The sequence below is a fragment of the Bufo bufo genome, chromosome 11 (genome assembly GCF_905171765.1).
Source record: "Bufo bufo chromosome 11, aBufBuf1.1, whole genome shotgun sequence".
Classification (NCBI taxonomy): Eukaryota; Metazoa; Chordata; class Amphibia; order Anura; family Bufonidae; genus Bufo; species Bufo bufo.
The window spans coordinates 99841834-99869512 of NC_053399.1; the positions used below are offsets into that span (position 1 = coordinate 99841834).

At 45.5% G+C, this 27679-nt stretch overlaps 1 protein-coding gene across 2 annotated transcripts; it reads right to left on the bottom strand.

Moving 5' to 3' along the window:
- Window positions 1-1727: 1727 nt before the first annotated feature.
- AQP10 (aquaporin 10) lies at window positions 1728-19083 on the bottom strand. 2 transcript variants are annotated; one of them, XM_040412304.1, is made up of 7 exons: window positions 19028-19083; window positions 18461-18628; window positions 7766-7892; window positions 7497-7634; window positions 3054-3172; window positions 2185-2402; window positions 1728-2106 (listed from the first exon to the last, which is right to left on the bottom strand). In XM_040412304.1, the coding sequence occupies exons 2-7, from the start codon at window positions 18563-18565 to the stop codon at window positions 1896-1898; spliced, it is 918 nt and encodes a 305-aa protein (XP_040268238.1). In that variant the 5' UTR covers window positions 18566-18628; window positions 19028-19083; the 3' UTR covers window positions 1728-1895. The 2 variants fall into 2 exon arrangements, with proteins under 2 accessions (XP_040268238.1, XP_040268239.1); XM_040412305.1 differs by lacking the exon at window positions 19028-19083 and adding an exon at window positions 18756-18806.
- Window positions 19084-27679: the final 8596 nt, after the last annotated feature.

The window sequence follows — 27679 nt, forward strand, 5'->3', positions numbered from 1 at the left end:
GGGGTCACTTGTGGGGTAGTTATACTGCCCTGGCATTTTAGGGGCCTTAATGCGTGAGAAGTAGTTTGAAATCAAAATGTGTAAAAAATGCCCTGTGAAATCCTAAAGGTGCTCTTTGGAATTTGGGCCCCTTTGCCCACCTAGGCTGCAAAAAAGTGTCACACATGTGGTATCGCCGTACTCAGGAGAAGTTGGGCAATGTGTTTTGGGGTGTCTTCTTACATATACCCATGCTGGGAGAGAGAAATATCTCGGCAAAAGACAACTTTTCCCATTTTCTTTTATACAAAGTTGGCATTTGACAGAGATATTTATCTCACCCAGCATGGGTATATGTAAAATGACACCCCAAAACACATTGCCCAACTTCTTCTGAGTACGGCGATACCAGATGTGTGACACTTTTTTGCAGCCTAGATGCGCAAAGGGGCCCAAAACCCTTTTAGGAGGGCATTTTTAAACATTTGGATCCCAGACTTCTTCTCACGCTTTAGGGCCCCTAAAATCCTAGGGCAGTATAAATACCCCACATGTGACCCCATTTTGGAAAGAAGACACCCCAAAGTATTCAATGAGGGGCATGGCGAGTTCATAGAAGATTTTGTTTTTGGCACAAGTTAGCGGAAATTGATTTTTAATTTTTTTTTCTCACAAAGTCTCCCTTTCCGCTAACTTGGGACAAAAAGTTCAATCTTTCATGGACTCAATATGCCCCTCACGGAATACCTTGGGGTGTCTTCTTACCGAAATGGGGTCACATGTGGGGTATTTATACTGCCCTGGCATTTTAGGGGCCCTAAAGCGTGAGAAGAAGTCTGGAATATAAATGTCAAAAAAAATTTACGCATTTGGATTCCGTGAGGTGTATGGTGAGTTCATGTGAGATTTTATTTTTTGACACAAGTTAGTGGAATATGAGACTTTGTAAGAAAAAAATAACAAAAAAAATAAAATTTAATAAATCAATTTCCGCTAACTTGTGCCAAAAAAATGTCTGAATGGAGCCTTACAGGGGGGTGATCAATGACAGGGGGGTGATCAATGACAGGGGGGGTGATCAATGACAGGGGGGGTGATCAATGACAGGGGGGGTGATCAATGACAGGGGGGGTGATCAATGACAGGGGGGGTGATCAATGACAGGGGGGTGATCAATGACAGGGGGGTGATCAATGACAGGGGGGTGATCAATGACAGGGGGGTGATCAATGACAGGGGGGGTGATCAATGACAGGGGGGTGATCAATGACAGGGGGGTGATCAATGACAGGGGGGTGATCAATGACAGGGGGGTGATCAATGACAGGGGGGTGATCAATGACAGGGGGGTGATCAATGACAGGGGGGTGATCAATGACAGGGGGGTGATCAATGACAGAGGGGTGATCAGGGGTTAATAAGGGGTTAATAAGTGACAGGTAGTGGTGTTTGGTGCTACTTACAGAGCTGCCTGTGTCCTCTGGTGGTCGATCCAAGCAAAAGGGACCACCAGAGGACCAGGTAGCAGGTATATTAGATGCTGTTATCATAACAGCGTCTGATATACCTGTTAGGGGTTAAAAAAGTCGCATCTCCAGCCTGCCAGCGAACGATCGCCGCTGGCAGGCTGGAGATCCACTCGCTTACCTTCCGCGCCTGTGTGCGCGCGTTCACAGGAAATCTCGCCTCTCGCGAGATGACGCAAGGATGCGTCCAGGAGGAATGAATCGACCGCCTCCAGGACTACACTAGACCGCCAGGGAATAATTCCTTTACCTACCCTAGAGCACCAGGGAAGTTACAATTAACTTTTTAATTAATACAGTCTACTATGGAAATTAAAAGTAACTCTTCACTGGCCTAGACCACCTGGGAATTTATAGTAAACCTTTTCACTGTCCCAGACCATCAAAGATTTATAAGCGGTGTGACAGAGAATTGTCCGTGTTAATGGTGAAAACTGGAATTTCTTTCCACTTCTCTGGTGGGACATCCCTCACAACCTCCTGGTTCTTGATGTCTTCCACAGGATGATGGATCTCCACTAAAAGCAGGTAGATAACAGAGCCAAGAACTCCCCCAACACATGGCGCCACCACGGGGACCCACCACCAATTGTTACCAGCTCTGCAGAGGAACAAGACTAGATTACTGCTCTGAAGCACCGCCAGATACATTGGCACAGCCATCACCTCTAAGACTTACCTGAATACATCTGCTCCCCATCCTGCCACATACGTGAAGATCCGTGGTCCCAGGTCTCGGCTTGGGTTGATTGGGAATCCGCAGTTGGCTCCCATTGACAAACCAATAGAAAACACCAACATGCCAACCACAACTGGTTCTAGTCCTTTAGGGACGGGTTTGTTTTTAGAATCACAAATGGCCAGGATACCAATCATCAACATGGCCGTTCCCATCACCTGCAAAGAAAGCAGATGACAATCTAAGAAGAAAGATAAGCTGAGGAACATGGAAATGCAACAAATGAGCAGAAGACAGCGAAGATAACGAGTGTAATTAGTGGTAGAGAGGCCATTGTGTGGCATGGATCTACATGTGGAGGCAGGATCTAAGTCCTCAATGTACATAAAGATGCCCCCACAGGTGGCCAGGAGCTACAGGATTGAAGCCAGACCCTGTGGAGGGGATTCCACTAATGACAGCAGGTTTTGCACAGTTGCCATAATAGGACATTCTCCCAATAGACTCAAGGTAGCAGTGTAGCCCTTGGGTTTCTCCTTCAACATCTGACCACCCTTCTGAGGGAGCCAATATACTCTTCAAGATCTGTGGAATCCATGGGAAGCAGCGTAGGACACCGTTGGGTTGCCATACTTATCGACAAAGAGTGTCTGTAGGTCTTCACGAAGGCTTGAGAAGGTTTGGCATTGGTCAAGGATTTATTTTTCTCTTAGAAAGGGTTTGTGCACTTTTTGTGTGATTTGCATCATGGTTTTAGTGCAGTCTATGGTGACCTCCTGACGGTACTATTGTTTACCATGGGGGATGATCAGAAGATATCAGAAGATGAGCAGGAGACAACACTAATACATTCCATAATTAGAAGATACCTGATCCAAAAAACCATTGCTAATGCTTAGATATGGGGCTGGATACGTTGAAAATATGGAAGCCGTCTCTCTGGGTCCATACACGGTCAGGTTACCATTAGTGTAATGTTGAATGGCGTCTGAATGTAAAAGAGGAAACGGAAGATTGAAAAGTGGTGGACAATACTGACCTAACTTACCAGGACGCGTCTCGTTGTTGGGAGGAAGACCTATAGATGTACGGGGTCACCTGTCCAAGGAATCCTACAAAATCTGGGTAACATACATCAGGTCCCATCATCCGGTGACATAAAGTCATAGAAATCACGGAGGAGGACTTCCAGAGAATAATGACATGTTCTCAATCCTGACGAAGATCTCAACCACTTCCTGTTATTACATTTTATCTTCAAAGACATCTGATGTCATAGTAAAAAAGTCGTCAAGTCAGAGAGAACAGGCCAGAAGTCATAGAAGCCACAGGAGATGCTGTACCGCCCGTCTTTATTCACCTGTATCGGATAAATACTACTCCTATGTATAAGAGTAACTACTATAACACCTGTCCTCCCAACCGTCCCGGTCTGGGGGAGGTATGTCCTGCTCTCTGGCATCTGTCCCTGTGTCCATAGGAAGCAGAGACAGTTGACTGTATTATGATGAAGCAGAGACTGGGCTTTGGCTCCCTGCTTCATCATTTCTACCACTTTCTGGCTCTCCACACTTCTGGTCTGTGCGGGGGCGGAGCCGGCTGGCAGTCAGCCTAGGCTCCGCCTCCTTCACAGACTAGAGCAGCCGATGTCCTGCTGCTGCTGCTAGGAAGAAGGTAAGTATGTGGTGTTAATTTATTTACTCTCTGTGAGGGGCACAATGTGGGCATATTACTGGAGGCACAGCTGGGCATAAATACTGTACGGTGGCATGAAAGAGGAAAAATTACTATGTGGGGGCATTAAGGGAGCTGGGTGGGATTAGATGCATAGTTATTTTTTGGGCAGAGTTAAAGGCGTTGCCGAGTGTGGAAAAAATTTGGTGCAGCACGCTTTGCACAATGTGTCTCTGTTTGTTCACAAAGTTGGGAGGTATGTGATACTAATCCTATGTACAAGAATATAACTACTATAATACTGCTCCTATGTACAAGAATATAACTACTATAATACTGCCTCCTGTGTACAAGAATATAACTACTATAATACTGCCTCCTATGTACAAGAATATAACTACTATAATACTGCTCCTATGTACAAGAATATAACTACTATAATACTGCTCCTATGTACAAGAATATAACTACTATAATACTGCTCCTATGTACAGGAATATAACTACTATAATACTGCCTCCTATGTACAAGAATATAACTACTATAATACTGCTCCTATGTACAAGAATATAACTACTATAATACTGCTCCTATGTACAGGAATATAACTACTATAATACTGCCTCCTATGTACAAGAATATAACTACTATAATACTGCTCCTATGTACAGGAATATAACTACTATAATACTGCTCCTATGTACAAGAATATAACTACTATAATACTGCTCCTATGTACAAGAATATAACTGCTATAATACTGCTCCTATGTACAAGAATATAACTACTATAATACTGCTCCTATGTACAAGAATATAACTACTATAATACTGCCTCCTATGTACAAGAATATAACTACTATAATACTGCCTCCTATGTACAAGAATATAACTCCTATAATACTGCCTCCTATGTACAAGAATATAACTACTATAATACTGCTCCTATGTACAAGATTATAACTACTATAATACTGCTCCTATGTACAAGAATATAACTACTATAATACTGCCTCCTGTGTACAAGAATATAACTACTATAATACTGCCTCCTATGTACAAGAATATAACTGCTATAATACTGCCTCCTATGTACAAGAATATAACTACTATAATACTACTCCTATGTACAGGAATATAACTACTATAATACTGCTCCTATGTACAAGAATATAACTACTATAATACTGCCTCCTGTGTACAAGAATATAACTACTATAATACTGCCTCCTATGTACAAGAATATAACTGCTATAATACTGCCTCCTATGTACAAGAATATAACTACTATAATACTACTCCTATGTACAGTAATATAACTACTATAATACTGCCTCCTATATACAAGAATATAACTACTATAATACTGCCTCCTATGTACAAGAATATATCTACTATAATACTGCCTCCTATGTACAAGATTATAACTACTATAATACTGCTCCTATGTACAAGAATATATCTACTATAATACTGCTCCTATGTACAGTAATATAACTACTATAATACTGCCTCCTATATACAAGAATATAACTACTATAATACTGCTCTTATGTACAAGAATATAACTACTATAATACTGCTCCTATGTACAAGGATATAACTACTATAATACTGCCTCCTATGTACAAGAATATATCTACTATAATACTGCCTCCTATGTACAAGATTATAACTACTATAATACTGCTCCTATGTACAAGAATATAACTACTATAATACTGCTCCTATGTACAAGGATATAACTACTATAATACTGCCTCCTATGTACAAGAATATATCTACTATAATACTGCCTCCTATGTACAAGATTATAACTACTATAATACTGCTCCTATGTACAAGAATATAACTACTATAATACTGCTCCTATGTACAAGAATATAACTACTATAATACTGCTCCTATGTACAGGAATATAACTACTATAATACTGCTCCTATGTACAGTAATATAACTACTATAATACTGCTCCTATGTACAAGAATATAACTACTATAATACTGCCTCCTATGTACAAGAATATAACTACTATAATACTGCTCCTATGTACAAGAATATAACTACTATAATACTGCTCCTATGTACAAGAATATAACTACTATAATACTGCCTCCTATGTACAAGAATATAACTACTATAATACTGCCTCCTATGTACAAGAATATAACTACTATAATACTGCTCCTATGTACAACTATATAAATACTATAATACTGCTCCTATGTACAACTATATAACTACTATAATACTGCCTCCTATGTACAGGGATATAACTACTATAATACTGCCTCCTATGTACAGGAACATAACTACTATAATACTGCCTCCTATGTACAAGAATATAACTACTATAATACTGCCTCCTATGTACAAGAATATAACTACTATAATACTGCTCCTATGTACAAGAATATATCTACTATAATACTGCTCCTATGTACAGTAATATAACTACTATAATACTGCTCCTATGTACAAGAATATAACTACTATAATACTGCTCCTATGTACAAGAATATAACTACTATAATACTGCTCCTATGTACAAGAATATAACTACTATAATACTGCCTCCTATGTACAAGAATATAACTACTATAATACTACCTCCTATGTACAAGAATATAACTACTATAATACTGCTCCTATGTACAAGAATATAACTACTATAATACTGTTCCTATGTACAAGAATATAACTACTATAATACTGCCTCCTATGTACAAGAATATAACTACTATAATACTGCCTCCTATGTACAAGAATATAACTACTATAATACTGCTCCTATGTACAAGAATATAACTACTATAATACTGCCTCCTATGTACAAGAATATAACTACTATAATACTGCCTCCTATGTACAAGAATATAACTACTATAATACTGCTCCTATGTGCAAGAATATAACTACTATAATACTGCTCCTATGTACAAGAATATAACTACTATAATACTGCCTCCTATGTACAGTAATATAACTACTATAATACCGCCCCCTATGTACAGGAATATAACTACTATAATACTGCTCCTTTATACAGGGATATAACTACTATAATACTGCTCCTATGTACAGGAATATAACTACTATAATACTGCCCCCTATGTACAAGAATATAACTACTATAATACTGCTCCTATGTACAAGAATATAACTACTATAATACTGCTCCTATGTACAAGAATATAACTACTATAATACTGCTCCTATGTACAAGAATATAACTACTATAATACTGCCTCCTATGTACAAGAATATAACTACTATAATACTGCTCCTATGTACAGGAATATAACTACTATAATACTGCTCCTATGTACAAGAATATAACTACTATAATACTGCTCCTATGTACAGGAATATAACTACTATAATACTGCTCCTATGTACAAGAATATAACTACAATAATACTGCTCCTATATACAGTAATATAACTACTATAATACTGCTCCTATGTATAAGAATATAACTACTATAATACTGCCTCCTATGTACAGGAATATAACTACTATAATACTGCTCCTATGTACAAGAATATAACTACTATAATACTGCCTCCTATGTACAGTAATATAACTGCTATAATACCGCCCCCTATGTACTAGTATATAAAAGATACCGCCCCTCACCATAGTATAGAGCATACGTTGCCGCTGCCCCAGTAAATGATGCCACCATTTGGATGAGACAGTACAGGGGCAGTTTCCACCACGGGAAGCGGCCGAGCATGCACAGGCTGAGGGAGTAGGCCGGGTTCAGATGTCCACCTGCAATATAAAAATGATGGTCACATGAATGTTTGGCCCTCAGAGGGCGGCGGGGCCACGTCTGAATGTTCACAGCTGTGCCTTGCACTCCCGCCCGGACATAATGGTGGACATGATGCGTGGTCACCCACCTGACACCCCTCCGGACACGTAGATGGCTATGACGACCGCGATGGCTCCGGCCAGGTACATACAGAAGAAGTTGCCTTTGGTTTCGGAGCTGGTGACCCCCTGAGCCACAGCGGCGGTGGTGATGAACTAGGACAGAAAGTGGACATGGTCGTGGACATGGTCGTGGACAGACGGGACTGAAAGCCGGCTGCATACCCATAATGCATCTGCATCCTATAATTAATACGATGGTGACTCTCATTACTTTTCCGTAGATCCCATCTCGGAGGAGTCTGTTCCCTTGAGAATACCCCCCCATCTCGGCGTGGCCTGTGGTCGTGGCCTTGTGTAATCTCTCGAGGGATCGTTCACTTTAGGACTTTTTTTTAGGAATCGAAAATTGCACAAGTGTCCAAAAAATAGGATCTGAAAGTCGAAGGCGCGGACCTCAAAAACAGAACCTGTGGGCAGGAGAGTTTGTGCAATCAGAACACAGCAGAGGCGAACCTGCGGCCGGAGGACTGGGGTAACATTGTAATGATCTCCATGAGCCCAAACAATGCCCCAGCAGAAACCTCTGGGTCACCAGGGACATGAGGTAGGATCACCGGACCACCAGGGACAAGAGGCTACATCATAGTGTACGCAAAGTGCTGCACCAAACCTCTGCATCATTAGGGACAGAAGGGTCAGGACACTGAACCACTGGGTCACCAGGGACATGAGGTAGGATCACCGGACCACCAGGGACAAGAGGCTACATCATAGTGTACGCAAAGTGCTACACCAAACCTCTGCATCATTAGGGACAGAAGGGTCAGGACACTGAACCACTGGGTCACCAGGGACATGAGGTAGGATCACCGGACCACCAGGGACAAGAGGCTACATCATAGTGTACGCAAAGTGCTACACCAAACCTCTGCATCATTAGGGACAGAAGGGTCAGGACACTGAACCACTGGGTCACCAGGGACATGAGGTAGGATCACCGGACCACCAGGGACAAGAGGCTACATCATAGTGTACGCAAAGTGCTACACCAAACCTCTGCATCATTAGGGACAGAAGGGTCAGGACACTGAACCTCTGGGTCACCAGGGACATGAGGTAGGATCACCGGACCACCAGGGACAAGAGGCTACATCATAGTGTACGCAAAGTGCTACACCAAACCTCTGCATCATTAGGGACAGAAGGGTCAGGACACTGAACCTCTGGGTCACCAGGGACATGAGGTAGGATCACCGGACCACCAGGGACAAGAGGCTACATCATAGTGTACGCAAAGTGCTACACCAAACCTCTGCATCATTAGGGACAGAAGGGTCAGGACACTGAACCACTGGGTCACCAGGGACATGAGGTAGGATCACCGGACCACCAGGGACAAGAGGCTACATCATAGTGTACGCAAAGTGCTGCACCAAACCTCTGCATCATTAGGGACAGAAGGGTCAGGACACTGAACCTCTGGGTCACCAGGGACATGAGGTAGGATCACCGGACCACCAGGGACAAGAGGCTACATCATAGTGTACGCAAAGTGCTACACCAAACCTCTGCATCATTAGGGACAGAAGGGTCAGGACACTGAACCTCTGGGTCACCAGGGACATGAGGTAGGATCACCGGACCACCAGGGACAAGAGGCTACATCATAGTGTACGCAAAGTGCTGCACCAAACCTCTGCATCATTAGGGACAGAAGGGTCAGGACACTGAACCTCTGGGTCACCAGGGACATGAGGTAGGATCACCGGACCACCAGGGACAAGAGGCTACATCATAGTGTACGCAAAGTGCTACACCAAACCTCTGCATCATTAGGGACAGAAGGGTCAGGACACTGAACCTCTGGGTCACCAGGGACATGAGGTAGGATCACCGGACCACCAGGGACAAGAGGCTACATCATAGTGTACGCAAAGTGCTACACCAAACCTCTGCATCATTAGGGACAGAAGGGTCAGGACACTGAACCTCTGGGTCACCAGGGACATGAGGTAGGATCACCGGACCACCAGGGACAAGAGGCTACATCATAGTGTACGCAAAGTGCTACACCAAACCTCTGCATCATTATGGACAGAAGGGTCAGGACACTGAACCTCTGGGTCACCAGGGACATGAGGTAGGATCACCGGACCACAGGCTACATCATAGTGTACGCAAAGTGCTGCACCAAACCTCTGCATCATTAGGGACAGAAGGGTCAGGACACTGAACCTCTGGGTCACCAGGGACATGAGGTAGGATCACCGGACCACCAGGGACAAGAGGCTACATCATAGTGTACGCAAAGTGCTACACCAAACCTCTGCATCATTATGGACAGAAGGGTCAGGACACTGAACCTCTGGGTCACCAGGGACATGAGGTAGGATCACCGGACCACAGGCTACATCATAGTGTACGCAAAGTGCTGCACCAAACCTCTGCATCATTATGGACAGAAGGGTCAGGACACTGAACCTCTGGGTCACCAGGGACATGAGGTAGGATCACCGGACCACAGGCTACATCATAGTGTACGCAAAGTGCTGCACCAAACCTCTGCATCATTAGGGACAGAAGGGTCAAAACACTGAACCACTGGGTCACCAGGGACATGAGGTAGGATCACCGGACCACCAGGGACAAGAGGCTACATCATAGTGTACGCAAAGTGCTACACCAAACCTCTGCATCATTAGGGACAGAAGGGTCAGGACACTGAACCTCTGGGTCACCAGGGACATGAGGTAGGATCACCGGACCACCAGGGACAAGAGGCTACATCATAGTGTACGCAAAGTGCTGCACCAAACCTCTGCATCATTAGGGACAGAAGGGTCAGGACACTGAACCACTGGGTCACCAGGGACATGAGGTAGGATCACCGGACCACCAGGGACAAGAGGCTACATCATAGTGTACGCAAAGTGCTGCACCAAACCTCTGCATCATTAGGGACAGAAGGGTCAGGACACTGAACCTCTGGGTCACCAGGGACATGAGGTAGGATCACCGGACCACCAGGGACAAGAGGCTACATCATAGTGTACGCAAAGTGCTGCACCAAACCTCTGCATCATTAGGGACAGAAGGGTCAGGACACTGAACCACTGGGTCACCAGGGACATGGTACTGCACCAGTGGGTGCCTGAGATGTACTGCGTCACCAGTAAGAGTGTCATCAAGGACGAGAAGCTAGAGTTATATGAACAGACAGAGGAGACCACCAGGGATAGAGAGAGGAGGTAGGCTAAACCACTAGATCACCAGGGGTCATATTCATTTAAGGCTTAGGATACAGGATCGGCATTTCCTTACGGCATCTCACCAGTAAAAATATAAACGTTTGAGTTGGAGTGAAAGATATCTCATCAATGAAGAAGACAGGACACCTGGACCACCAGAGAAAAGCAGGAGGACACAGCACGGGACCACCAGGGAAAAGCAGGATAATACACCACTAAACCACCAAGAAAAATGAGGTGACACCACAGGACCACCAGGATAATTCAGGGATATTACATCACAGGACCACCAGGGTAATTCAGGGAGATTACACCACAGGACCACCAGGGTAATTCAGGGAGATTACAGCACCGGACCACCAGGTAGCACAACTAAACTTAATGTTGATGCCAATATTTCGGCAGTAGGACCCTGATACAGAAGGTAATTGATTGAATACAGAAGGGTTAATGTGAGCGTTATCTTGATGTTACTTCACTCAGTACCTATAAAGTAATAAAAGGATCTGGTTATAATAAGCATTCACCCGCAGCGTGATTTATAACTGTTATTACTGCTACCGCAGGTCTGTCACTCCAAACTACTGTATCTCTCTGCTACTCCTGTACCGTCCTCACACACACTCCTCTACACTACACCTCCTGTATCTACTATTCCTGTACCGTCCTCACACACACTCCTCTACACTACACCTCCTGTATCTACTATTCCTGTACCGTCCTCACACACACTCCTCTACACTACACCTCCTCCTGTATCTACTATTCCTGTACCGTCCTCACACACACTCCTCTACACTACACCTCCTCCTGTATCTACTATTCCTGTACTGTCCTCACACACACTCCTCTACACTACACCTCCTCCTGTATCTACTATTCCTGTACCGTCCTCACACACACTCCTCTACACTACACCTCCTCCTGTATCTACTATTCCTGTACCGTCCTCACACACACTCCTCTACACTACACCTCCTCCTGTATCTACTATTCCTGTACCGTCCTCACACACACTCCTCTACACTACACCTCCTCCTGTATCTACTATTCCTGTACCGTCCTCACACACACTCCTCTACACTACACCTCCTCCTGTATCTACTATTCCTGTACCGTCCTCACACACACTCCTCTACACTACACCTCCTCCTGTATCTACTATTCCTGTACTGTCCTCCCACACACTCCTCTACACTACACCTCCTCCTGTATCTACTATTCCTGTACCGTCCTCACACACACTCCTCTACACTACACCTCCTGTATCTACTATTCCTGTACTGTCCTCACACACACTCCTCTACACTACACCTCCTGTATCTACTATTCCTGTACCGTCCTCACACACACTCCTCTACACTACACCTCCTCCTGTATCTACTATTCCTGTACCGTCCTCACACACACTCCTCTACACTACACCTCCTCCTGTATCTACTATTCCTGTACTGTCCTCACACACACTCCTCTACACTACACCTCCTCCTGTATCTACTATTCCTGTACCGTCCTCACACACACTCCTCTACACTACACCTCCTCCTGTATCTACTATTCCTGTACCGTCCTCACACACACTCCTCTACACTACACCTCCTCCTGTATCTACTACTCCTGTACCGTCCTCACACACACTCCTCTACACTACACCTCCTCCTGTATCTACTATTCCTGTACTGTCCTCACACACACTCCTCTACACTACACCTCCTGTATCTACTATTCCTGTACTGTCCTCACACACACTCCTCTACACTACACCTCCTCCTGTATCTACTATTCCTGTACTGTCCTCACACACACTCCTCTACACTACACCTCCTCCTGTATCTACTATTCCTGTACCGTCCTCACACACACTCCTCTACACTACACCTCCTGTATCTACTATTCCTGTACTGTCCTCACACACACTCCTCTACACTACACCTCCTCCTGTATCTACTATTCCTGTACTGTCCTCACACACACTCCTCTACACTACACCACCTCCTGTATCTACTATTCCTGTACCGTCCTCACACACACTCCTCTACACTACACCTCCTCCTGTATCTACTATTCCTGTACTGTCCTCACACACACTCCTCTACACTACACCTCCTCCTGTATCTACTATTCCTGTACCGTCCTCACACACACTCCTCTACACTACACCTCCTCCTGTATCTACTATTCCTGTACCGTCCTCACACACACTCCTCTACACTACACCTCCTGTATCTACTATTCCTGTACTGTCCTCACACACACTCCTCTACACTACACCTCCTCCTGTATCTACTATTCCTGTACCGTCCTCACACACACTCCTCTACACTACACCTCCTCCTGTATCTACTATTCCTGTACCGTCCTCACACACACTCCTCTACACTACACCTCCTCCTGTATCTACTATTCCTGTACCGTCCTCACACACACTCCTCTACACTACACCTCCTCCTGTATCTACTATTCCTGTACTGTCCTCACACACACTCCTCTACACTACACCTCCTCCTGTATCTACTATTCCTGTACCGTCCTCACACACACTCCTCTACACTACACCTCCTCCTGTATCTACTATTCCTGTACTGTCCTCACACACACTCCTCTACACTACACCTCCTGTATCTACTACTCCTGTACCGTCCTCACACACACTCCTCTACACTACACCTCCTCCTGTATCTACTATTCCTGTACCGTCCTCACACACACTCCTCTACACTACACCTCCTCCTGTATCTACTATTCCTGTACAGTCCTCACACACACTCCTCTACACTACACCTCCTCCTGTATCTACTATTCCTGTACTGTCCTCACACACACTCCTCTACACTACACCTCCTCCTGTATCTACTATTCCTGTACCGTCCTCACACACACTCCTCTACACTACACCTCCTGTATCTACTATTCCTGTACCGTCCTCACACACACTCCTCTACACTACACCTCCTCCTGTATCTACTATTCCTGTACCGTCCTCACACACACTCCTCTACACTACACCTCCTCCTGTATCTACTATTCCTGTACTGTCCTCACACACACTCCTCTACACTACACCTCCTCCTGTATCTACTATTCCTGTACCGTCCTCACACACACTCCTCTACACTACACCTCCTGTATCTACTATTCCTGTACCGTCCTCACACACACTCCTCTACACTACACCTCCTGTATCTACTATTCCTGTACCGTCCTCACACACACTCCTCTACACTACACCTCCTCCTGTATCTACTATTCCTGTACCGTCCTCACACACACTCCTCTACACTACACCTCCTCCTGTATCTACTATTCCTGTACCGTCCTCACACACACTCCTCTACACTACACCTCCTCCTGTATCTACTATTCCTGTACCGTCCTCACACACACTCCTCTACACTACACCTCCTGTATCTACTATTCCTGTACCGTCCTCACACACACTCCTCTACACTACACCTCCTCCTGTATCTACTATTCCTGTACCGTCCTCACACACACTCCTCTACACTACACCTCCTCCTGTATCTACTATTCCTGTACCGTCCTCACACACACTCCTCTACACTACACCTCCTCCTGTATCTACTATTCCTGTACCGTCCTCACACACACTCCTCTACACTACACCTCCTGTATCTACTATTCCTGTACTGTCCTCACACACACTCCTCTACACTACACCTCCTCCTGTATCTACTATTCCTGTACCGTCCTCACACACACTCCTCTACACTACACCTCCTCCTGTATCTACTATTCCTGTACCGTCCTCACACACACTCCTCTACACTACACCTCCTCCTGTATCTACTATTCCTGAACCGTCCTCACACACACTCCTCTACACTACACCTCCTCCTGTATCTACTATTCCTGTACCGTCCTCACACACACTCCTCTACACTACACCTCCTCCTGTATCTACTATTCCTGTACTGTCCTCACACACACTCCTCTACACTACACCATCTCCTGTATCTACTATTCCTGTACTGTCCTCACACACACTCCTCTACACTACACCTCCTGTATCTACTATTCCTGTACCGTCCTCACACACACTCCTCTACACTACACCTCCTCCTGTATCTACTATTCCTGTACCGTCCTCACACACACTCCTCTACACTACACCTCCTCCTGTATCTACTATTCCTGTACCGTCCTCACACACACTCCTCTACACTACACCTCCTCCTGTATCTACTATTCCTGTACTGTCCTCACACACACTCCTCTACACTACACCTCCTCCTGTATCTACTATTCCTGTACCGTCCTCACACACACTCCTCTACACTACACCTCCTGTATCTACTATTCCTGTACCGTCCTCACACACACTCCTCTACACTACACCTCCTGTATCTACTATTCCTGTACCGTCCTCACACACACTCCTCTACACTACACCTCCTGTATCTACTATTCCTGTACCGTCCTCACACACACTCCTCTACACTACACCTCCTCCTGTATCTACTATTCCTGTACCGTCCTCACACACACTCCTCTACACTACACCTCCTCCTGTATCTACTATTCCTGTACCGTCCTCACACACACTCCTCTACACTACACCTCCTCCTGTATCTACTATTCCTGTACCGTCCTCACACACACTCCTCTACACTACACCTCCTCCTGTATCTACTATTCCTGTACTGTCCTCACACACACTCCTCTACACTACACCTCCTCCTGTATCTACTATTCCTGTACCGTCCTCACACACACTCCTCTACACTACACCTCCTCCTGTATCTACTATTCCTGTACCGTCCTCACACACACTCCTCTACACTACACCTCCTGTATCTACTATTCCTGTACCGTCCTCACACACACTCCTCTACACTACACCTCCTCCTGTATCTACTATTCCTGTACCGTCCTCACACACACTCCTCTACACTACACCTCCTCCTGTATCTACTATTCCTGTACTGTCCTCACACACACTCCTCTACACTACACCACCTCCTGTATCTACTATTCCTGTACCGTCCTCACACACACTCCTCTACACTACACCTCCTCCTGTATCTACTATTCCTGTACTGTCCTCACACACACTCCTCTACACTACACCTCCTCCTGTATCTACTATTCCTGTACCGTCCTCACACACACTCCTCTACACTACACCTCCTGTATCTACTATTCCTGTACCGTCCTCACACACACTCCTCTACACTACACCTCCTCCTGTATCTACTATTCCTGTACCGTCCTCACACACACTCCTCTACACTACACCTCCTCCTGTATCTACTATTCCTGTACTGTCCTCACACACACTCCTCTACACTACACCTCCTCCTGTATCTACTATTCCTGTACCGTCCTCACACACACTCCTCTACACTACACCTCCTCCTGTATCTACTATTCCTGTACCGTCCTCACACACACTCCTCTACACTACACCTCCTCCTGTATCTACTATTCCTGTACCGTCCTCACACACACTCCTCTACACTACACCTCCTCCTGTATCTACTATTCCTGTACCGTCCTCACACACACTCCTCTACACTACACCTCCTGTATCTACTATTCCTGTACTGTCCTCACACACACTCCTCTACACTACACCTCCTGTATCTACTATTCCTGTACCGTCCTCACACACACTCCTCTACACTACACCTCCTCCTGTATCTACTATTCCTGTACCGTCCTCACACACACTCCTCTACACTACACCTCCTGTATCTACTATTCCTGTACCGTCCTCACACACACTCCTCTACACTACACCTCCTCCTGTATCTACTATTCCTGTACCGTCCTCACACACACTCCTCTACACTACACCTCCTCCTGTATCTACTATTCCTGTACTGTCCTCACACACACTCCTCTACACTACACCTCCTCCTGTATCTACTATTCCTGTACCGTCCTCACACACACTCCTCTACACTACACCTCCTCCTGTATCTACTATTCCTGTACAGTCCTCACACACTCCTCTACACTACACCTCCTGTATCTACTATTCCTGTACCGTCCTCACACACACTCCTCTACACTACACCTCCTCCTGTATCTACTATTCCTGTACCGTCCTCACACACACTCCTCTACACTACACCTCCTCCTGTATCTACTATTCCTGTACTGTCCTCACACACACTCCTCTACACTACACCTCCTCCTGTATCTACTATTCCTGTACCGTCCTCACACACACTCCTCTACACTACACCTCCTCCTGTATCTACTATTCCTGTACAGTCCTCACACACTCCTCTACACTACACCTCCTGTATCTACTATTCCTGTACCGTCCTCACACACACTCCTCTACACTACACCTCCTCCTGTATCTACTATTCCTGTACAGTCCTCACACACTCCTCTACACTACACCTCCTGTATCTACTATTCCTGTACCGTCCTCACACACACTCCTCTACACTACACCTCCTCCTGTATCTACTATTCCTGTACCGTCCTCACACACTCCTCTACACTACACCTCCTGTATCTACTATTCCTGTACCGTCCTCACACACACTCCTCTACACTACACCTCCTCCTGTATCTACTATTCCTGTACCGTCCTCACACACACTCCTCTACACTACACCTCCTCCTGTATCTACTATTCCTGTACTGTCCTCACACACACTCCTCTACACTACACCTCCTCCTGTATCTACTATTCCTGTACTGTCCTCACACACACTCCTCTACACTACACCTCCTCCTGTATCTACTATTCCTGTACCCTCCTCACACACACTCCTCTACACTACACCTCCTCCTGTATCTACTATTCCTGTACCGTCCTCACACACACTCCTCTACACTACACCTCCTGTATCTACTATTCCTGTACCGTCCTCACACACACTCCTCTACACTACACCTCCTCCTGTATCTACTATTCCTGTACCGTCCTCACACACACTCCTCTACACTACACCTCCTCCTGTATCTACTACTCCTGTACCGTCCTCACACACACTCCTCTACACTACACCTCCTCCTGTATCTACTATTCCTGTACCGTCCTCACACACACTCCTCTACACTACACCTCCTCCTGTATCTACTATTCCTGTACCGTCCTCACACACACTCCTCTACACTACACCTCCTCCTGTATCTACTATTCCTGTACCGTCCTCACACACACTCCTCTACACTACACCTCCTCCTGTATCTACTATTCCTGTACCCTCCTCACACACACTCCTCTACACTACACCTCCTCCTGTATCTACTATTCCTGTACCGTCCTCACACACACTCCTCTACACTACACCTCCTGTATCTACTATTCCTGTACCGTCCTCACACACACTCCTCTACACTACACCTCCTCCTGTATCTACTATTCCTGTACCGTCCTCACACACACTCCTCTACACTACACCTCCATCCTGTCCTGTATCCTACTGCTGTTCCTGTAGTGACGTCGCACACACAGCTCTACTACATATTGTCATTTTAGTGACTTACAAGCAGCACAAAGACCCCCAGAAATTCGGCCAGACATTCCCGGAGGAGGACGCTCCTGAGTCTCAGATATTTCTCAGCTCGCTCCCGGAGATGCCAGGACGCCATATTCCTTTGGAATAGTTGAGAGGAGTGAGGGGCAGGAGGGGAGCCGTCTCCTTATAAAGGTCCCTATCAGAGATAAGAGGGTCACCTCCTTCCATCATCTGCAGAACACAAGTCACTCCCAAGAAATCTAAAGGAACCGACACAAACCTCAAGGCGTAGAAGGAAACCTGGAGAAGCTAACATCACGCATCTAGAGATGTAGCAGTGCCGAGCTCATGTTGATATCAAGATGTGTTTCACAGGATTGACAGGCAACTCTAAAAATAGAAATGACAAACTCAGCTCTGCTACACATGTTATTTCTATCTGACATGATCTGCAGGATCCGTTACGATGTCCATCATTTATCCTTTTATATTACACTCCCATATTTTCACATTTAGTTTTTTAAACACTTTGTTACATTTTGTTTAATTTTCATTTAAATTTATTTTATATTTTCTTACTTTTTTTTTTTTTTACCTTTTTGCTTTTTTCTGCTCTAAAGCTGCCTTTACATGAATCATCCATCCAACGTCCCCCTGACTACAATCTGCTGGAAACCCGGGTGACCGGCGTCCTCTACAGGTAACGAGCCCCAATCAGTGGTATGGCCATACGATCAGTGGTTGCCGGCCGTGTGAACTGACACGGGGGATATTACTGCCAGTTCTCATAAAGAAGGAAAATTTACGTAAGACGTCCTCGTATCGTGTACGCAGCTCCAGGGCTCAGAGAGCGGCGGATAAAAGGAGAAATCAATGAAATATTGGGCAGAGATAAGCGTCAATCAGCGCGGTCACTGTGATCCGTAGACGGTATCAGCACCGCCATCATTAATAACGACCTCGAGAATCTAATAAACTTACCGAGAAACTGATACCAGCAAAACATCCAGATCTCTACCACCCCACCGGCCTGATAAGACTACAAACCTCAACATTCTCTCCCATCACTCCCATCAGTGTCTGCACAGCACTCATCATCTCTTCTGACCTGCAGTTACCTGGTTAATTTTAACACCTGCACCTTGTCCCCCTCCGAGATCAATCATTCACCCCAAACACCCTGACGCCTTGGCCCGACTCCCACAATTACCGTGACAATAAGGGATGTAATCCTCAGTATATATACACACTGCACAGTACCACTTCTCCTGTCCTGTATATATACACACTGCACAGTACCACTTCTCCTGTCCTGTATATATACACACTGCACAGTACCACTTCTCCTGTCCTGTATATATACACACTGCACAGTACCACTTCTCCTGTCCTGTATACTGGGTGTAATCCTCAGTATCTGCTCTTATTCTGTATATATACACTGCACAGTACCACTTCTCCTGTCCTGTATACTGGGTGTAATCCTCAGTATCTGCTCTTATTCTGTATATATATATATATATATATATATATATATATATACACTGCACAGTACCACTTCTCCTGTTCCGTATCCTGGGTGTAATCCTCAGTATCTGCTCTTATTCTGTATATATACACTGCACAGTACCACTTCTCATGTCCTGTATACTGGGTGTAATCCTCAGTATCTGCTCTTATTCTGTATATATATATACACTGCACAGTACCACTTCTCCTGTATACTGGGTGTAATCCTCAGTATCTGCTCTTATTCTGTATATATATACACTGCACAGTACCACTTCTCCTGTCCTGTATACTGGGTGTAATCCTCAGTATCTGCTCTTATTCTGTATATATACACTTCTCCTGTCCTGTATACTGGGTGTAATCCTCAGTATCTGCTCTTATTCTGTATATATATACACTGCACAGTACCACTTCTCCTGTCCTGTGTACTGGGTGTAATCCTCAGTATCTGCTCTTATTCTGTATATATACACTGCACAGTACCACTTCTCCTGTCCTGTATACTGGGTGTAATCCTCAGTATCTGCTCTTATTCTGTATATATATATACACTGCACAGTACCACTTCTCCTGTCCTTTATACTGGGTGTAATCCTCAGTATCTGCTCTTATTCTGTGTTTATATACACTGCACAGTACCACTTCTCCTGTCCTTTATACTGGGTGTAATCCTCAGTATCTGCTCTTATTCTGTGTATATATACACTGCACAGTACCACTTCTCCTGTATTTACAGTCTTTGGTCAGTTCCACATGTACAAGGGTAATGACAGGCAGGCTTTACATCAAATGGCAGGCAATGTTCTTGCAAGATACTCAGAGGGTTAAACACTTACAGATCAGGCTGCACTTATCCTCAGAATCCTGTCTGTCTTTATCCCAAGGCCCGTATGCCCTATTGCTGGCTTTTCCTTGGTTAGGGAAACTTCCTCAGGTATATATGTCTCCTTGCTTTCAATATATCCTTCTGCCTTTCAGCTCTCTGTTTGGCTGGGATAAACTTGGCTCTGCTCTGTACTTTTATAGGAACTAGTTCTCAGGAGGCACACCCTTCTCCTGGGGCAAGCTAGGAGCCTGGGCTATCTAGCTGCATATCAGAAGCGGATTCTCAGCTTCCCTCTGACTAGGGTGCACACTGAATTCTGAAACTACACAGACTCTCTGGTCTAGACCTGGCTATATATACTAGGGGGTTCCCTAGCTCCCTCTACTGCCTAGGAGGAGGAATTACACCCATAACAGGCCTGGTACACAGGAGATAATATAAATAACATGACAAATTACATTAAAATGCCATATAAAATACAATGACCATGTTCCACAGGAGGTGGAGAACAACGTGACCCAATTAAGCTTTGTGTAGTGCCCACATTTACATAGTGGGACACTACATACCCCGTTGCTTTGACGTTGCCCGTCCTCGGCGCAACATAAGGGGCCCGCCCAGCTGGAAACTGCAACCTGAAAGACAAAAAATGCAAAGCAGGCATATACATCTACATTTGCAATACAAATATCAGGCAGCTCCGCTGGCAAAGGAACAAGTGCGGGCATCGTTCTCTTCACTCAGGATAGTATAGGGAACAGGGGCGCTGACCTGGTACAGCATATCAGTAATAACCAGGATAGTCCATAATAATAAAATACAGCAGTCCCATAAAACAGTATCTCAGAGGGCCACATGCGTTGGGGTCATCTCTGGGCACAGTTCTTTAATTAAGATTGCACATAAAAGTCACAGCACAAAAAGTCCATATAGTGCAGTAATGTCCCAATTCAACCTGAAAAGGGGGTTAAAAGGGTAAAGTGCAAAAATAACAGGCACAACTTGGTTTGGCACTTTAAAGCAGGCAGGATGTCCTGGTAGAAGGATGGCAGTAGAGCACTTGGCATACTCAGTGGTTTTTAACTACCACTGGGCCGTGGGTAACTGGCAGCAGCTCTTTGGGCCAAAACGTAAGACTCCTGTCCTGAAACAGTTAAGTTCATTGTAAGGGTCCATCAGCAAAACAAACATGGCCTGGCAGGCCTACCTACAGGTACGTGTCTAAGTCACACTGGTCATCAGTGGGGGCACATCCTGGCTCTGCTTCGAGTCTTGGCCTGAAATGAGGATCCATGCATGGCTGGGCGCACAAAACCGTATAGGCAGGCAATTGTAGCATAAATGGGCCTGTCACTGGTATAGGTGGTATAGGCCCATGGGCCTGGGGGTTAACACTGTCGGAGGCTCCATGGGTCTGGGTGGCGCCGTCTTCAGGCGACGGACCCGACACCTCGAATAACAGAGTTTCTAAGGTGCCGCAGCAGCGGGCACAGCTATGGAGGTCGCCGAGCTTAGAGCATTAGAGTTCTTTGGGGGATCACAAGCGTCCGGTGGTATCAGTGCCACTCTGGACGCGACAAGTTGGCGCAGGCCATGAAGGTGGATCTCTAACCTGGCTATTTGATCCTCCAGTCTCTCAGGCGCCGCTTCGCTGCAGGTCTCTGGCGCTGTTGCAGCAGGCTCCGATGCGGGGTCGCCTCTTTTCTCTCACCGCAAGGCATCAAGGGCTTCCTGGAACTTCTTCACATTCTCTATCTCCGCTTAAGTCTTTTCCCGGCGGGGCAACTCAGGTGAGGGGTAAGGACTCACCCACTTTTCCAGTACCGTAGGTTGCCAGAAGACATTGGGGCCGGTGAAGGAACCCCTCTCCTGGTATGTGTTGTGAGCCGGTTCCCTCGAGCTCACGTTCCGGACTGGTTGGCTCCTCGGGCTCCTCCCAATCTTCAGGTCCCTGCTTGGGACGGGCGACTGCCGTGGCGTATGGACCTCTCAGGCCCAACGGGGGTAAACTCCACCTCTTCTCCTTCGCGGAGGCCGTGCAGATGCTCCGGCAGGCAGCCGCGCCCCACAGACCTCCGGTCCACAAAAAGGTCTTGGCCTGTGGAGCAGTCCCCAATAAATCCAAACCCCCGACTCTTGTCAAATGCCACCACTACCCCCATCCTCCCCTCTAGGCGGGGTTGAGTGTTCGCGCGGCGCTCATAGATCGTTTTTGCAAGTTCCTCGAAATATATTTTCTTTCGGGTAGTCTTTTGTACGGCCGCGGCTCGTATCTCGGCCATCAGCGAAGACCATTGCGCACTGGGCCGGGCAAGTTCCTTCCACGAGCCAAGGCACGCCTCAGGCTGCGAACGCGGTAGCAGTCAGGGTGGCCTCTCCGGTCCCGGAGTATAGGCCGGTGGTGCTTCTCCCTCCTCGAACATTGCCGGCTCAGCAGTCTGGACGGAAGGTGAAGCCATCAAATCAGTGCAATCCTCTCCCGTCAACATGCTCGATCCTACTCTGGAGAGAGACAGGGCGGCACGCAGCACCTCGCCCAAGACCTCCCACTGCTCCGGGAGGCCGCCCCCTAGGCACTCCAACATGGGGGAGGTGGAGCCCATCTTAGCAGACATGCAAATTATCCAATAAGGCGGTGGTGCGGACAAACAGTCTTTCCCGCCTTTTCAGCAGACGGCGCCAAACTCTTTCCGCCAATACAACACAGGGATGGCGCAGCAACCACCTCAGTCAGCCGAGGCGGCCATCCTCAAACACAGGGCTGTCAATTCACTGACAGCAAGCGGCGACTCATGAAGCGGCAAACAGTCCACAATATACAGTTTTCACACCGCGATCCCTCACAGTTCCCTGGCCCAACAACTCTCCAAACAGACAGGGCCCCATCACCCCATGGGCAACAACGGCACAGAGTCTATATTCTACAATGGCGTAGGAACAATCGCATCCTGTTCGTGACGGCAAAATATGCAGTACGCAGCCCTGCAGGGTGAGTGAGTGGCAGGTCACGGTTAATAGGCAGAACGAGGGTTGTTCTTGGTTACTCACAGTTCATAGAAGACCCTGGGCAGGCGTACAGCAGTGATGGAGAGGCTGGCACATGGATCCTCTGGGGCACTCTCTGCGTATAGGGACCAGGCCAGGTGGTAGGTGAGGTGCCCTGGATGTCACAGGCCCAAGGTGCCGGTGGCAAGATCCCTTTAAGTTCGTGACGCCAGTGCCGGTAACGGTGGCACACCGATTTATTACAGTAATAATGGAGGAACACACGTTGCAGTGAACCAAAACTTCCTTTTACTGGAACAGTTAACTATTTACAGTATTTGGTCAGTTCCACATGTACAAGGGTAATGACAGGCAGGCTTTACATCAAATGGCAGGCAATGTTCTTGCAAGATACTCAGAGGGTTAAACACTTACAGATCAGGCTGCACTTATCCTCAGAATCCTGTCTGTCTTTATCCCAAGGCCCGTATGCCCTATTGCTGGCTTTTCCTTGGTTAGGGAAACTTCCTCAGGTATATATGTCTCCTTGCTTTCAATATATCCTTCTGCCTTTCAGCTCTCTGTTTGGCTGGGATAAACTTGGCTCTGCTCTGGGGTACTTTTATAGGAACTAGTTCTCAGGAGGCACACCCTTCTCCTGGGGCAAGCTAGGAGCCTGGGCTATCTAGCTGCATATCAGAAGCGGATTCTCAGCTTCCCTCTGACTAGGGTGCACACTGACTTCTGAAACTACACAGACTCTCTGGTCTAGACCTGGCTATATATACTAGGGGGTTCCCTAGCTCCCTCTACTGCCTAGGAGGAGGAATTACACCCATAACAGGCCTGGTACACAGGAGATAATATAAATAACATGACAAATTACATTAAAATGCCATATAAAATACAATGACCATGTTCCACAGGAGGTGGAGAACAACGTGACCCAATTGACCCTTGTGTAGTGCCCACATTTACATAGTGGGACACTACAGGTGTAATCCTCAGTATCTGCTCTTATTCTCTCTCTATATATATATATATATATATATATATATATATATATATATATATATATATATATATATATATACACATACACACACACACACTGCACAGTACGACTTCTCCTGTCCTGTATACTGGGTGTAATCCTCAGCATCTTCTCTTATTCTGTATATATATACACTGCACAGTACCACTTCTCCTGTATACTGGGTGTAATCCTCAGTATCTTCTCTTATTCTGTATATATATACACTGCACAGTACCACTTCTCCTGTATACTGGGTGTAATCCTCAGTATCTTCTCTTATTCTGTATATATATACACTGCACAGTACCACTTCTCCTGTATACCGGGTGTAATCCTCAGTATCTGCTCTTATTCTGTATATATATACTGCACAGTACCACTTCTCCTGTCCTGTATACTGGGTGTAATCCTCAGTATCTGCTCTTATTCTGTATATATACACTGCACAGTACCACTTCTCCTGTCCTGTATACTGGGTGTAATCCTCAGTATCTGCTCTTATTCTGTATATATACACACACTGCACAGTACCACTTCTCCTGTCCTGTATACTGGGTGTAATCCTCAGTATCTGCTCTTATTCTGTATATATATACCACTGCACAGTACCACTTCTCCTGTATACTGGGTGTAATCCTCAGTATCTGCTCTTATTCTGTATATATATACACTGCACAGTACCACTTCTCCTGTCCTGTATACTGGGTGTAATCCTCAGTATCTGCTCTTATTCTGTATATATACACTGCACAGTACCACTTCTCCTGTCCTGTATACTGGGTGTAATCCTCAGTATCTGCTCTTATTCTGTATATATATACACTGCACAGTACCACTTCTCCTGTCCTGTATACTGGGTGTAATCCTCAGTATCTGCTCTTATTCTGTATATATACACTGCACAGTACCACTTCTCCTGTCCTGTATACTGGGTGTAATCCTCAGTATCTGCTCTTATTCTGTATATATACACTGCACAGTACCACTTCTCCTGTATACTGGGTGTAATCCTCAGTATCGGCTCTTATTCTGTATATATATATATATACACTGCACAGTACCACTTCTCCTGTCCTGTATACTGGGTGTAATACTCAGTATCTGCTCTTATTCTGTATATATATACACTGCACAGTACCACTTCTCCTGTCCTGTATACTGGGTGTAATCCTCAGTATCTGCTCTTATTCTGTATATATACACTGCACAGTACCACTTCTCCTGTATACTGGGTGTAATCCTCAGTATCGGCTCTTATTCTGTATATATATATATATACACTGCACAGTACCACTTCTCCTGTCCTGTATACTGGGTGTAATCCTCAGTATCTGCTCTTATTCTGTATATATACACTGCACAGTACCACTTCTCCTGTCCTGTAATCCTCAGTATCTGCTCTTATTCTGTATATATATACACACTGCACAGTACCACTTCTCCTGTCCTGTGTACTGGATGTAATCCTCAGTATCTGCTCTTATTCTGTATATATATACACTGCACAGTACCACTTCTCCTGTCCTGTATACCGGGTGTAATCCTCAGTATCTGCTCTTATTCTGTATATACAGATACACTGCACAGTACTACTTCTCCTGTCCTGTATACTGGGTGTAATCCTCAGTATCTGCTCTTATTCTGTATATATACACACTGCACAGTACCACTTCTCCTGTCCTGTATACTGTGTGTAATCCTCAGTATCTGCTCTTATTCTGTATATATATACACTGCACAGTACCACTTCTCCTGTCCTGTATACTGGGTGTAATCCTCAGTATCTGCTCTTACTCTGTATATATATATATACACACTGCAGAGTACCACTTCTCCTGTCCTGTGTACTGGGTGTAATCCTCAGTATCTGCTCTTATTCTGTATATATATACACTGCACAGTACCACTTCTCCTGTATACTGGGTGTAATCCTCAGTATCTGCTCTTATTCTGTATATATATACCACTGCACAGTACCACTTCTCCTGTCCTGTATACCGGGTGTAATCCTCAGTATCTGCTCTTATTCTGTATATATATACACTGCACAGTACCACTTCTCCTGTCCTGTATACTGGGTGTAATCCTCAGTATCTGCTCTTATTCTGTATATATATACCACTGCACAGTACCACTTCTCCTGTCCTGTATACTGGGTGTAATCCTCAGTATCTGCTCTTATTCTGTATATATATACACTGCACAGTACCACTTCTCCTGTCCTGTATACTGGGTGTAATCCTCAGTATCTGCTCTTATTCTGTATATATATACCACTGCACAGTACCACTTCTCCTGTCCTGTATACTGGGTGTAATCCTCAGTATCTGCTCTTATTCTGTATATATATACACTGCACAGTACCACTTCTCCTGTCCTGTATACTGGGTGTAATCCTCAGTATCTGCTCTTATTCTGTATATATATACCACTGCACAGTACCACTTCTCCTGTATACTGGGTGTAATCCTCAGTATCTGCTCTTATTCTGTATATATATACCACTGCACAGTACCACTTCTCCTGTCCTGTATACCGGGTGTAATCCTCAGTATCTGCTCTTATTCTGTATATATATACACTGCACAGTACCACTTCTCCTGTCCTGTATACTGGGTGTAATCCTCAGTATCTGCTCTTATTCTGTATATATACACTGCACAGTACCACTTCTCCTGTCCTGTATACTGGGTGTAATCCTCAGTATCTGCTCTTATTCTGTATATATATACACTGCACAGTACCACTTCTCCTGTCCTGTATACTGGGTGTAATCCTCAGTATCTGCTCTTATTCTGTATATATCCACACTGCACAGTACCACTTCTCCTGTCCTGTATACTGGGTGTAATACTCAGTATCTGCTCTTATTCTGTATATATACACTG

Excerpts from the sequence above, each read along its gene's own strand:
- AQP10 (XM_040412304.1), bottom strand. The coding sequence starts at position 18,565 with ATGGCGTCCTGGCATCTCCGGGAGCGAGCTGAGAAATATCTGAGACTC. Across the intron at positions 2,403-3,053 it reads GCAATGGTTTTTTGGATCAG|GTGATGGGAACGGCCATGTT; the intron begins GTATCTTCTAAT and ends CTTTCTTTGCAG. Across the intron at positions 2,107-2,184 it reads TGGGGAGCAGATGTATTCAG|AGCTGGTAACAATTGGTGGT; the intron begins GTAAGTCTTAGA and ends GTTCCTCTGCAG.